The sequence below is a fragment of the Amphibalanus amphitrite genome, unplaced genomic scaffold (genome assembly GCF_019059575.1).
Source record: "Amphibalanus amphitrite isolate SeventyFive unplaced genomic scaffold, NRLGWU_Aamphi_draft 000058F_arrow, whole genome shotgun sequence".
NCBI lineage: Eukaryota > Metazoa > Arthropoda > Thecostraca > Balanomorpha > Balanidae > Amphibalanus > Amphibalanus amphitrite.
In genome coordinates this window covers 522,099-536,032 of record NW_024881554.1, presented here as the reverse complement: position 1 = coordinate 536,032, position 13,934 = coordinate 522,099, and the positions used below count along the sequence as shown (strand labels likewise).

General features: G+C 48.1%; 1 protein-coding gene across 1 annotated transcript; it reads left to right on the top strand.

The window, feature by feature from the left end:
* Nucleotides 1-433: 433 nt before the first annotated feature.
* Nucleotides 434-13,171, top strand: LOC122378345 (G-protein coupled receptor dmsr-1-like). The gene is made up of 2 exons (XM_043359302.1): nucleotides 434-815; nucleotides 10,039-13,171. The coding sequence occupies exon 2, from the start codon at nucleotides 10,039-10,041 to the stop codon at nucleotides 11,143-11,145; it is 1,107 nt and encodes a 368-aa protein (XP_043215237.1). The 5' UTR covers nucleotides 434-815; the 3' UTR covers nucleotides 11,146-13,171.
* The last annotated feature ends 763 nt before the right edge of the window (nucleotides 13,172-13,934 follow it).

The window sequence follows — 13,934 nt, the reverse complement described above, 5'->3', positions numbered from 1 at the left end:
TGAAACATGCCAATTAGTGATGTCAATTACAGAAAATCAAGATACCGATACCAAACCCACTACCAACCAAAACCATAGGAAAATACCGAAACCAAACCTACTTGGGAATGTCAGGAAAATGCCAACTTTTTACCAAATTCACAGCCTCTTATTACATTAGTGAGGATTCATAATACCAACAAAATACCAAAAACATAAGGGTTGAAATTCCAAATACCAAGTTGGTATCGGTTTGGTATCGGCATACCAAAAAAATCGGTATCCGATTGACACCTTTAATGCCAATTTCTTAATAGTCTAACAGTCAATTAACACAATATCCCAGATGTGTCACCGGTAAGCAATTGCCTTTGCCTGAGGCAGACCCACGTAAATCATAAGTTTACTTAAGGTAGGCTCTCTTTAGCTATTGACGCTTGTGGTGACTCATCAGCATTTGGGCTATGCCTTGTAAGTACATTCGTATGATTGACTGAATGCATAAACCTGCAAATAGACATTCATGCATGCACGAAGAAGCTGTCCGGACTGTGCAGTCGGCATCCCTCGCTGAAGCACTCCTTTCTCAAGAACTCCCCGTTCCCCGTATCTATATCCCCCCCCCCCCGTCGCCGCCGGCGTCTCCGCCGACGCAGGCGCCCCAGGTGGTCGGTCGGGGGCACTAGGTGGCCCGTCGGCGCCGGCGACCCACACAGTGTGTCCGGAGCGCTGGCGACGGGCGCGTGCGATCCGACGGTACTGGCGGACGGCGGGCTTCGACGGAGAGGGACCCGAGCCGAAGGAGCGGACTCCAGCCCCTCAGAGGCGCGGACAAGGTGCGTCACTGCAAGTGCACACATCTCGGGGGTCGGTGTCGAGTCAATCGTTGGTGTCCGGACATATGATACGGATGTTTTGTTATCTGCCGATTGTTAAAAGATTAAAGATATTTGCAGTTGGCCTGTTGTTAAAAGATCGACGGATCTTTAGTAGTTATTACAAAGTCAAATAGTTTGAGCCATTTTAAAGAACAAATCGAATGCTCTTTTAGAAGCCCGGCTCTTGCTCGCTTATTCTGCTGTAATATGCCCTCGCCTCTTTCAGCCCGTCCCAAAAGAATTTAACTGCGGGTAGTGTACAAGCACAAGAGCCCTCATGTCTGGACATATTCCTTTCTGAAAAAACAATAAACAATTTAATCGAAAAAGTATTGTTCTCCATGGTAACTTCGACAGGCCATTTACCCGCACAGTCACAGATGCGTGAGAGAAATTCTTAATTTGCGCATTTTATACATATCGCCCATATGCTCGATCCAAACAGCTTCAGTCATACGATTAAAAACTTTTTGACCTGAAACACACATGAAAATGAAGTGTCTCTCTGTAACCATTATAAGACATATTTATGTTTTATTCGAACCATCCTGTATTCTAATAAATTGCATATTATAAAGGAAAGCATAGCACTTAGTTTTGATTCCCTAAGTACCTATGTCAGCAGTTGATAATATTTACGCGTTTCACGAGAACCTGAAGTATCACCTAAAGTTCTAAGAAATACACTTCAGAAATGTGTTCCGCCATTTTATTTACCTTTAATTTGTACTACACTATACTTCTCGTACGATACATCCGGTCTCACAGATGGTAGTTTTCCGTAAAATTGGAACACGGAACGAGAAGTGAGGGATAACAAAATGCAGACGATCCGATTCCAGACAGGGCAATCCAATGTACGATCCATATTGAATCATTTCCCGTGTTCGGCCCTGTTCCGGCCTCCGGCGGCGGTTCTATTGGCTAGTGGCGGCAGTGTTACCAGGGGATATGTACTGCAGAGCCACTGAGACCCGTGAGATGATTGCATTACGACGAATACGTTAGGTGTAATCGTGTCAGGTTTCTACTCATGCATACACATCGTGGCAGGTAATCTAATCATACGCCTTGGCTATGATTTATTCAAAGTATAACTGCTTATTTCGCACATCTATTCAACGAATCAGGCTTTATCTGTAAATATAGAAATTAATGATAAAAATCAACATTTGAGTGACAAATTCAGGAGTCGAACATGGATTAGATTACTTATTATCTCGTCTGGTGTAATGTATAGCGCGAATAACTATGTGCATTGCGCCCAGTGCATTATTCTGAAAAACAGATATGAGATGATCCCACAGACCAGGCTTTGGGATCATGCGGGATCGTATATTAATCACTAATTTCACCGAGAGATTAAATAGGATCACGTATCCGAAAACAAGTTCTGTCAAAAGATCCAGTGATATCATGGACCCTCACTCGATTTCCTCGAGACAGGAATGCGAAATTTGTACTCAGATATGCATGCGCTGTTATTTGCATTAGTTCGCATTATTGCATTGCATTGCATTATTTGCATTAACACATCACATTAGATGTGATGTGTTCGTAATTCACACCGCAGCTTTGTGTCTCAATTATGAAATCCATTGGATCACATAGGTATGTATTCAATGCTCAGGCCTATGTTACACGCAAGTTGTGCACATTGCACATTTGCATATCCACCTCACTCCTTTTAATTACTGACGTCCTGACCTGCACATCAAGGAAAGGAGCGGCGCTTCATTCAGTGGTTTGAATAATCGTGCATAGAAACCATATGTCATTCCAAAGATACCACAGCTATATGCTACTGAAATTAATACAGCACTTTTATATTACATTGCAATATAACGTCGCATACACACTGCAAAACTATACAAAAATATGTGTACGGCAACCAGATTTCTATTGGCTCTGCTCATGTTCCGTATTAGTGATGAGGAAGCCAGACTATATGTAGGTCTGGTTCGCTCGCGTGTGACGTTTAATACCATAATCGTCAATTGGCGTGAGGGATTGTCCTCTCGCTGATAGCTGGGCAATGATTGGCTCGGCTGTCCGAGTATGAGGTGGCATGTGTCGATTGCAGGGCCAGCTGACGGGCAGGCAGACAGACGGAGACAGACAGACAGACAGACAGACAGACAGACAGACAGACAGGCAGACAGGCAGACAGGCAGACAGGCAGACAGGCAGACAGACAGACGGACAGACAGACAGACGGACAGACAGACGGACAGACAGACGGACAGACGGAGAGACAGACGGAGAGACAGACAGACAGACAGACAGACAGACAGACAGACAGACAGACAGACAGACAGACAGAAATAGATTATCTGAAGAATTTCAGTTAACGTTGAGTACCAATTGAATGATGGAAGATTCGGGGCGATAACCCATTAAAAACATCGAGAAAGGCATTAGGCATAGGCATAGGCAAGTAAATCATATTTTCCAATGAAATCCAGTCAATAGAAACAGGAATATTAATTTAAAGGCAGATAGATGTATTGTTGTGTCAGAAGAGTAAGTAGGCAGGCTGAATTGATATTTAATATTTATACGTCATAGGATACGACGGATGGCTGGTAATTCGTTTTGCATGTTCCACTTGTTGCAGAAGCAATGAGCCACCACTATATGGAGCCGCCGGAATTATGAATAATGCATCGGCTGGTGTTAGTTTTCATAACACATGCGGGTCTCTTGCACTCCGTTTGAGGTCATGCGATGCAGAATAGAAGACAGATCCGGTTCTCATATAACTCGATATTACCCCAAAACAGAGCAGCGACTAGTTCATGCAGCAGCTAGAAACGGTGGACAATATAACATATGGGATGGTATAACCAACATGGTTGACTAAACTGAAGCCCGCCAGCTTACACATAAAGTGTCGTTACATTGGTGGAGCCAAGCGATAATCTTCAACATTCGGAGGCCGAGGGTTTAGGTGCAAACACATTGGCTAAGGACAACGAACACCACGCGTTCAAATTCCGTCCATCGCTGTTCTCTTTTTTTGTGACCACATCTTACTAAGAAGGTTTAGCTATTTTGTTTGTCGTTTTACTGCGCGATGTGAAAATCGGCGCTCTGACAAATCTATTAGAACTGAACAGGTGCAAATCATAGCGTGGGAGCTGCTTGCAGGTCCATTTAGATGGATGAGCGAGTACCTATGCTGTTAATCTAGCAGCTTCTCAGCAGGTTATCAGGAATTAATTTCTTTGTTACGTTCTATGTAATCACATTATCACGCATTGTACTCCTATACGCACCTGTACAGTGAATAGTGTACACTGTACAATGATATAGAGTCTTCTTTCATCAACAAGGTAATAATCCATATTGTACTCGTCTTATGCAATTATAATGCTCATGCTATTATGACTTCACGCTTATATCAGTCATCTGCTCTGTGATAAATAAGCTAACAAAGTGCCTAGATAAGTAAAAAAGACTGTATATAAGGGAATTCTTATCTCCAGATGTCATCGGCTACCGCTCTAGAGAAGCAATCTGACGGCAGCAACACGACTGTTATGCCCTTGATTTCCTTTGGCCAAAGGATCAGTTATCCAGACTGACGAACAGTAATGGACGATATGAGCTATATAAGTCACAGACCACTGGTTTTCTTGTTCTCTTAAGAAACTATTTTAACCATACAATTGCTGATCATTGCTCCATCATGTGAACCGATTGCGTCACAGCTAGGTGTCTATTATGTCACATACAATACATGGCTGTAGGGTGTACCTAGATGTACCGAGGCGTTTCAGTTATTTCCGCAAATCATAAGACCGCCAGGCTTACCTATAAGTGAGTCAATGCTTGAGATATGATTTGTAATAATTACGTTAATATAATGCAAGAAACACGAAAAATATGAGAGACAAAATCGCGAGTCCATATTAAATCTATTTGAGAATATTTTTCAAAATCAACCATTTGTGTCAACATGGATATCGCTAGTTTCTAAAACATATGTAAGCCAACAAGCAGGGACTCCACCACTACGGGAGGCCCTGGGATCCGTACCCTCCCCCCCCCCCCCAATAACTTCACCTCCGATATAAAGCCTTATGTAATGGGTGTACATTTTTGGGTTGGATCACCGAATTCTGAGAGCGCGGAGAAAGGAGAAATGGAAAACAAAAGAGGAGTGTGCCGTATTTGGGCGTACCTCTCAGCCCTTTACCAGCCCAGAGAGGCCAGCTGACGTTTGGCAGTGGCATGCCGCCCTGAGATGCGATACAGCGCGTGCTAGATCGTCATCACTACCCGCGCGCGCTAGGTAGCGGTCTACCACGCACGCCGCTGCCGCAATGGTCGAATGGCACGACATCGAAAGGCCGCACTCCCGTCATCACGCATTTACGGGGCCAGCACGGAGAGAACGAGGGTGGCACGGGCTGGGACCAGCGTCTGGTCGCATGTGGAGTTACGGTGTATGTAACTACATAGACTGAGGTCTGCGGCAGGGGGGGGGTCTTTGCCTTTATACATTTGGTTAGTGCTCGAAGACCCAGTCCTTGGGTATTGGGGGCGGGCAGACAGGTACGAACTTCGGCACATATGGAGTATGTAAGTGTGGTACTGTGAGCCCCGAGACGATTCACAAGCCATGCCGGCGGATTGATGGCTCGACTCTCGACGTCTATGTGTGGGCTGTAACTTTCGACAACGTCCAGCTTACCATCTAACTTTTCCTCCCAGCGGGTCGTGATTTATCCCTAAACCAAAAACAAATCACACGACAGAACAAACAAATGCTGGACGATTTCCTTCACGAGTGTTTTCCCGTAATCTGTCGAAGATTGTGTGCCATTGGTGGCTATCTGTCGGAGACGAGCAAATTGCGGCTGTTAGGAGGTTTTTGGCGATATTGGGACGGTCATCAGTGGCGGTGGTTTGTCTCCGTCTGCGGTCGGCGGCCGTCCCCACCCCTGTGGTGTACGGTCCGTCCTCGGCCGTCGGGGTCGGCTAATTGCCGACTCATCCTGTCCATCGTCCACTCATTCCCTGCTCTGCCACCTCCAGTACTCTCTCTCTCTGTCTCTCTGACTCACTCTCTCTCCTCTCTATCCCTACCTGCCTCTCCATCCTTGCTCATCGTTTTCCTTAACTTCCGCTACATTTTCCTCTGCCCCTGCCTCTCCTCCTCCTCTCCCTCTTTCTCTCTCTCTCTCTCTCTCTCTCTCTCTCTCTCTCTCTCTCTCTCTCTCTCTCTCTCTCCCTCCCCTCTCTCCATTTCCCCCCGCTACGTCTCTCGTCATCTCCCGCTGTCGCCTCCTCCGCACCTGCCTCTCCTCCTCCTCTCTCCTCTCTCTCTCTCTCTCTCTCTCTCTCTCTCTCTCTCTCTCTCTCTCTCTCTCTCTCTCTCCCTCTCTTACTCTCCCGCTGTGTCTCTCCTCATCTCCCGCCGTCCCTCCCCTCCCCACCTCTCTGTCAGTGCTCGCCCTGATGAGACAGCTCGTTGCGTGACACGTCTCCCGTCATTACGGCGACCTCTGCCTACTTACGGCGGTGCCGCGCAGTTTAATGAGACGCGCGAAAGGTGCCGACGCGTGAGCGATCGATGTAGACACAATAGCAGGAGCTGAAGCACATCCTAATTGATGTTGATGGATTTTAGTAGACTTTTTGCGGTCTTCGGTGAAGTTGCAGTCTGATGCGACTCTGCAGTACGGCAGCATGCAGAATTTAGATTATATAGCAGACCTCTAGCCAGCTCGAATGTAGCTGTTTACCTCGATCTGCGTTACCTTCGTCACGCACCAGAGTAATTTTCCTTCATATACTTCATTGTAAATACGACCAAAAGTTACTCGCTAACGTGCGTTATGCGATTCCAGTTTAAATACTGATCCGATCGCAAAACAATAGCACTCTACTCTCTCGCCTGGTTTTTGCCCGTCCAGGTAACATTCTTTACGCCTCTCCCTATCTCATCCCGTTTAGACTCGGTACGCAGACCTCTCCGGCAGCTGTTTGACCCACGCTGTGCCCCCGGCCCCGCCCAGGCCCCAGGGACCCCTGCACTAGCCAAATTGGCTCAATCGGGGAGCGCCGCAGCGGCTGTCGAGTCGTGTTTGGCGGCCTCTGTGCGCCACGGGGATGGCCCGCCAGGCCGGGTTTTCTCGCTACCCGCCCGCATGCAGAATACCTCAGATGTCAGAAGTAGGTGTTACGGGACACGGGTCACGGTACATAGGTCACGACACATAGGTCACGGGGCGTAACACCCTCACCACTCGGCCTGTGTGGGTGACGCGTCACTGCCCCTCTCCTTCTCCCCCGATCGATGTGGGCCGATACTATATTTAGAGACGCACAGAGGGAGCGGGCCGCGCCGGAAGCTATTCCCGTCTGTACCGGATTAGAGACGATCAATGACGAATGGGTGTATGGTGCGCGGGGTGGAGCCCGCAACAGGGAAACCGACTCAATGACGCTTAAAAGTACCGTGCCAGTGGTAATATGGTCATTATAGTCCGTTACGGTGGTTCGATGTTATGTGAGACCGATAGGTAGTTAATTATTCAAGTACGATTTCCGTTGCGTCGTCAGCAATTGGGCAGTTGCTTATAAATAAATGATGCATCCTTATTGCTACTGTGCTCATCAGCCTTTTTTTGCATGTGAATATAACATGCTGGTTTCAGGTATAGGGGTACCCAAGGTAAACAAAATACGAGCCTGCTCGGGCAGCCGTCGAGCGAGTGTCGGAGCCATCGGACCGTCAGCGGCTCTCCGATGACATCAAACCTAAACAAAGTGACGGATTGTTTGAGCTGCGACCACGGCAGTGCCAGATTTCGTCAAACAGTGGCGCTGGTGAGAATAAACAGACAATCACCCAGTGGTCATCACGACATTTGGCGAGCGACCTCCGTCGCTCGCGGGTCCTAGCCCGTCGGCCGCTGGGCCTCCGCGCCACCCGCCGGCCGCTGGGGGGGGGGGGCATATAGTTGCCCCCCCCCCTTTACTTCTGCTACGATATCGTCGCAACGCGACGAGATAGAGAAGCGAAACTATGCACACATCTTCCTGAATACCTAGCCGAGGTTGTGTCCAAATTTGGTGTCGATCTCATTTGAAATGACGTCACAGTGACGTCATAAGTCAAATTATAGATTTGCGACTCTCAGTTTCCTCACGATATATCGGATATATAGGACCGAATATAAAGGGCCGATTATTGGTCAGGAACTAGATGGAAGTGCACTTAGATGTTTTAGGATGACAGCAGGTGCTGTCTAGTTCATTTACAGTTGAGTTTCATGCTCAGCGACATCAGAAACGGTCCGTATCGGAAAACGACAATATTTTATGACGTCACTGTGACGTCATCTTAAGTGCTACGACCACCAAATTTTGCTCAAGCATTGCCTAGGTATTCATTTGAAGCTATGCCAAGTTTCACGTTCATAGCTCATCAGGTTTTGGAGATATTCCGCAAAACGTAAAGGGGGGCAACTTTATGCCCCCCCCCCCCCCAGCGGCCCGTGGGCTAGAAAAACAGCCTCCGCGTTGGCGACAGGTTGTCCTGTGTTGTGGGTAGACTGCGCCGCAGAGCATCCATGTTTTGCGGCACAGTCTACCTACGTGTGGCGCCGACTGGCAGTCGCGCTATAGAAGCTATCAGATAAACCCGGGATAAAATAAACCAAGAAAGGTTGGGGGAAATGGAATGAAACCAAAACAAATGTCTCACTTATACACGGTATTGCCTCCTTGCACTGGCGTCGAGAGCACAGAGCCCATCCCGGCCTGTTTTGCCGTGTATTCAATAAATACTGCGAACAGCTAAGTGTCCTACTGACGTTGCCGACATGTGTGCGTTAGGATTTCTCTGTTGGCTCTGCAGAGGAAGTGTACCCTTTTTTTAATTCTGTCGGTGTTGAATTAAGAGCATCAAGCCATCTTTTGGAAGCCAGCTTGTGTTGGTAAAAGTAAATAAATAGAAACACGAACGTCGATCAAGAAACACATCACATAATGATTGTGTATTATGAACAAAATAACAATATTCTAAATATGTAGGACAATGAGAACACTGCACCTACAAAAACCAATACACTTTCGTAGGGCCTATTATTAAATAAAATATTCCTTGACGCTCGGCAGCCATATACAAAAACGTTTGTCAAATACGTTCCATGCATAGCCAAGAAAATCTAGTCAAAGATTTCGTTTTTACTTATCTGTTTCCACCAAGCAGACTTCTGAGTTTATAAGCAGTCAGAAGTTGGCTTCGTTGCGCTGCGAGATTTCGCCCATAAAGCCTTGAACGACTGAAGCTCTCCGGCCGCGCCGAGTAGCGCCGGCCTACCTTGGATGGCTCCTCATAAGCCCTCCAATATAGACGGGCGTCGCTGACGGCCCAGCTCGGCACAGCGGGCGGCTGCGACGGCCCCAATGCAGCTTCATGCCAACGGGCGCCGTATTTCTGAGAAATTGCTGGCTCAGCACAAGTGCATCTAATATTCAACATGACTGGAGAAGGCGCGGAATGCTTTTGAGTGACGCTGCCTATGCCTGGATGCATTTTGTCTCGCAAACAGAAATTGCAGAAACTGTGATGAGGCTCTGTGATTTGGCGACAGGCCTATTGCTCGACTTCAATATTATGTCGGTATATGAAGCATGTTCCAAACGAAAGATGCCCAATGGCATAATTGGTAGGCTTCGGAAGCATAAACAAACTGTGCGTTTACTAAGCATTAAAAAATGTTATGCTGACGTTTTATCTGAAGTCATATTGCTGTAATCTCTCAAAAAAGCCCAATGCAAGAGTGTCAATAGCCCCTCCAAACTAGCAAGCTATCAAGTAATCTAACTTAATCAGGGTCTTGGCGTTTCACGGTTGCGTCGTTCATTAAGCGCATTATGAAGGTTCCCCGCGAGCGAGCTAATCGAACGAAATTACTTCCCCCGTACAATGTTCCGTGATCTGGTTCCAGCTGGAAATGAGCCATGGTCAGGTATCGTTGTTTACTTCCCCGATTAATTGAATTGATTGACGTGAATCACCTCATCAGCGGCTGCCTTGCTCGGTCAATTGGCTACATTGACCGTGGAGTGTGGACAGCTGGTAGCCCTGTCTGCCGGCAGGGGCACACGATGTCACCGCTTCTCGGTCTCGCCACTCACTCTTCCTTTCCTCGCTCGGCAGATGGCGACTGAGGCCCTGGAGCAGAACCTGACGGACAGTCTGGTGGAGAACATGACGACCCTGTCTCCCGAGTACTGTGGCGCCGGCCTGAACGCCTTCTACCTCGGCTACCGCAAGGTGCACGGCTACCTGGCGCTGGCCGTCTGCATCTTCGGCCTCACCACCAACATCCTCAGCATCGTTGTGCTGACGCGCAAGACGATGGTGTCTCCGACGAACGCCATCCTGGCCGGCCTGGCCATCGCCGACATCATGGTCATGGTCATGTACGTCCCGTTCACGCTCAACTACTACCTGCAGGCGTTCGGCAGGACCAGCTTCAGCTACGGCTGGGCCGTCTTCATGCTGACGTACGTGCACGTCACGCAGGTGTTCCACACGGTCTCCATCTGGCTGACAGTGGTGCTGGCGGTGTGGCGGTACCTGGCCATCGGACACCCGTCGCTGAACCGCGAGTGGTGCTCCATGAAGAATACCTCTGTGGCCATCGTGTCCGCCTACATCGTCTGCCCGATCCTCTGCATCCCCAGCTACCTGACCTTCGCCATCTCGCCCCAGGGCAACTCCACGGACAGATTCGTGGTCGGCTTCAGCGACCTGAGCACCTACAATGACAAGTTCCTCGAGAAGTTCAACTTCTGGATGTACAGCGTGCACGTCAAGCTGCTGCCGTGCGTCATCCTTACCATCTTCAGCTGCTGCCTCATCCACGAGCTCATGAAGGCGCGCAAGCGGAAGGCAGCTCTGCTGCGCAAGATGAGCTCCGGTCAGAGCAAGCAGTCATGCGCTGAGAAGCAGGCAGTGCGGACCACCCGCATGCTGCTCGCCATCCTGCTGCTCTTTCTGCTCACGGAGTTCCCCCAGGGCATTCTGTCGCTCATGTCCGGAATTCTCGGCAAGAAGTTCCTCGACCAGTGCTACAACCGGCTCGGGGACTTGATGGACATTCTGGCGCTCATCAACTCTTCGATGAACTTCATCTTCTACTGCTCGATGTCGTCGCAGTTCCGGTCGACGTTCCAGCAGCTCTTCATGGCCAGCCGGTGGGTACCGGTGCCGCTGAAGCCACCATCGACCACGGAGCAGACCGAGTGTACCCGACTGTAAATGCGCCGGCTTGGACCAGTCCTGGACTTGACCGGCCGATGGACCGGAGGGGAGGGAACAGAAAACCACACTGGTATTGTGTGGTCGTTGATTAAAACTAACAGCGCGCCCAAAGACGCTAGTAATGATGTAAGGATTGTGATTGAATGAACAAGCAAGCTGAAGTGTTGGAAATGTGATGAGAACAATGGCGTCCTCCGATGGTACTACTGTTACGAGTGTTAACTGCTATTGTTCTGTGAACTCTGGAGTTATGTGAACTGCCTGTGGTAGTGCTATGGCAATGGTGATGCAGCGAACCTGACTAACCAAAGGTCACAATGCTTGTGTACATTGTTACAGGACATTGAAGGCACACGCTACCATCTGTGAACTTTTGGGCACTGATCTGGGGAATGCCACGTCTCGTGTGCTCAGTAACGCTGAGACTGTTCAGTGTTCAAACCTTAGCGCCGCACCTAGAAACTAATTAGTCACTTGAGCTTCTGGTGCAAATCTGCTTCCGTGTCGTGTCTCTGTCGACGCGGGCTGATTTCTCTGTGACAGAGTTGTCTCCGAGCCGGCTCGCCCATTGACGAGCGTGACCGCCTCCCATCCCCTCCCGGCCCGTGGACGAATGTAATGGAGCCTCTCCGATGATGAGCCCAAGCGAGGATCGATTGCACCCGCCCACAGCCAGCCCCCGTCCGCTGCCGCGCCGCGCCGTGTCACACTGCTATTGTTGACCAGGTGGCGGGTCAGAGCTCCGTACTCGGGTGTTGTCCTGTATCAGGTCACTGTGTGAGTGCTCTGGAGTGCCGCCTTCGGAGACAGGCGTCTGTGACCCCTGCGCTCACTGATGACGTCATAGTGACGTCACTGGCTGACTAAGGGACTCGGCGGGAACACCCACAGTGTTATCGATATCATTCCTTTGCGTTTGGCGGTGCCCGACACTAGATAAGGCGGCAAAATGCAGAGCGCGGTCTATAGCTTTACACACCATACCGTGACAGCTAGTGATGTTTACCTAACAGTGGTTATAGTAGTTATTAGTAGCATATTTCTTGCTTAAAGTAAATAATTCGAAGTTGTTAAGCATTTTTCTAAATAGATGGACATTAACCACCGTTTATCAAGCAGCAAAATCAACTATGTAACTTTATTGGTAAGGTTATTTTTTGATAAGATGATTTTACGATTGCCTTTCATTGTAACCTTCTTAACGCTTATATCATTCTTAATTCGTAATAAAAGGGACGCATCACCGTTCAACTCCTAAACACACAACCAACAGCCGCCACGGAAAGTCGCACAGTAGGTATTTGCTTTTTTAGGCTTATTCAAAAAACACCCGTCGGCAGCCTTTGTTATCCATGTCTTCATTATTAGGCGAACTTTTGATGCACATTCAGTTCACGATCGATAAAGTGTACGCTGGATGATGTAATGTGAATGTGATAAGATCTGTGTGTTGTTGGTACGAGGGTGAGCATGATAATGAGTGAGAGGCAGCGCCATGTTTTTACATTATTGAAAAGTACAGCAACCGTTATATGAAGATTGTATGGTTGTTCAAATAAAATTTCATTTTACGTCTAATGTTATGGAAGTGCCGCACTTACCATTTATGGACACAAAACATGATAATTCTATCGTTAAGACACTTATAAGGGAATTTGTTGCAGAAATATAACGACGCGTCGCATCTCCAGCCAATGTTTGTGATTGAACGAATGTGCTAGATTCAAATGTCCATATTCATATTGTTCTGATGTGGGGGTACGTGCTACTAATCAAACATGCTTGTGCGCTAATGGGCTCAGCTCTATAACTGTGAGCTGCGCTTACCAAGATGTGGCAGCGCAGCTCTTGCTGAGCTGGGGAAGCCCGGTCCCTGTGAGCTGCGCAGTCGGGCTGTGGCCGCGCGGGCTTCGCTTCAAGCCCGCCACATACGTGCAGCCCGCGTGTCCCGCGCCACCAGTACTGATGTGTGTTTACGTTTGTCTAGATGCTATATATGTCCAATAAATCTCCTGAATTATTACACCTATTTCGGTTTTAATTCTGATTTGAATATGCAAGGACCATGAAGTGAAACTCGTGTATCAGGAAACATCGTCGGCCATCGCTATAATTGGTGAACCTAAATACACTTGAGTAAATGAGAAATCTTATAGAATAGGTCCATTTTGTAACGACAATATTTGTTCAATTATGCAATGGTTCAAGCAGACAGGACCTGCAAAATTTGAATCAAACAGCTCCACGGAAAGGTATTTTAGGATTAAGAAGTTATGAAACGGAATGTTAACTGGCAATTTCATCAGTACTGCAATGTTTTCTGTTATAATCTATCAGCCTGGTTCGGTGTCTTCTCATTCAATCACCGTGCTCACTCAGTGCTGCTGATATCGAAACGACCTGCTAACATCACTTGCTTGTGTCATGGACTGGGAGGCGGGCACTGACAGCTAACCAACCTGTAACTATGGCACGAACTGACGTAAAAATCGGCCCCTAATTGCTGCTGGCACTGTAATCAGTCTGATCAATGCTGCGCGCCCACATAAATACCTCGCGTGATGGTCGCGTGCGATTGTGGTCTCATTACTGTAGGCGATTGTTAGCTTACCGAAAAGCACCAAATGGTGTGCCGACAATCGACATCATGATATATTTGTTCCAGAAGGTTGCAATAGTCAGACGCAAGTGGCTGCCCGGCCCAGGCATCTTACATCGTAATATCTAATGCAGTTATTGTTGGTTTCCTTAGCGTGTACGATGAGCATAACGTCATATCTATCTAT

What these genes read in the sequence shown, in the direction of transcription:
- LOC122378345 (XM_043359302.1), top strand. Translation starts at nt 10,039, where the DNA reads ATGGCGACTGAGGCCCTGGAGCAGAACCTGACGGACAGTCTGGTGGAG.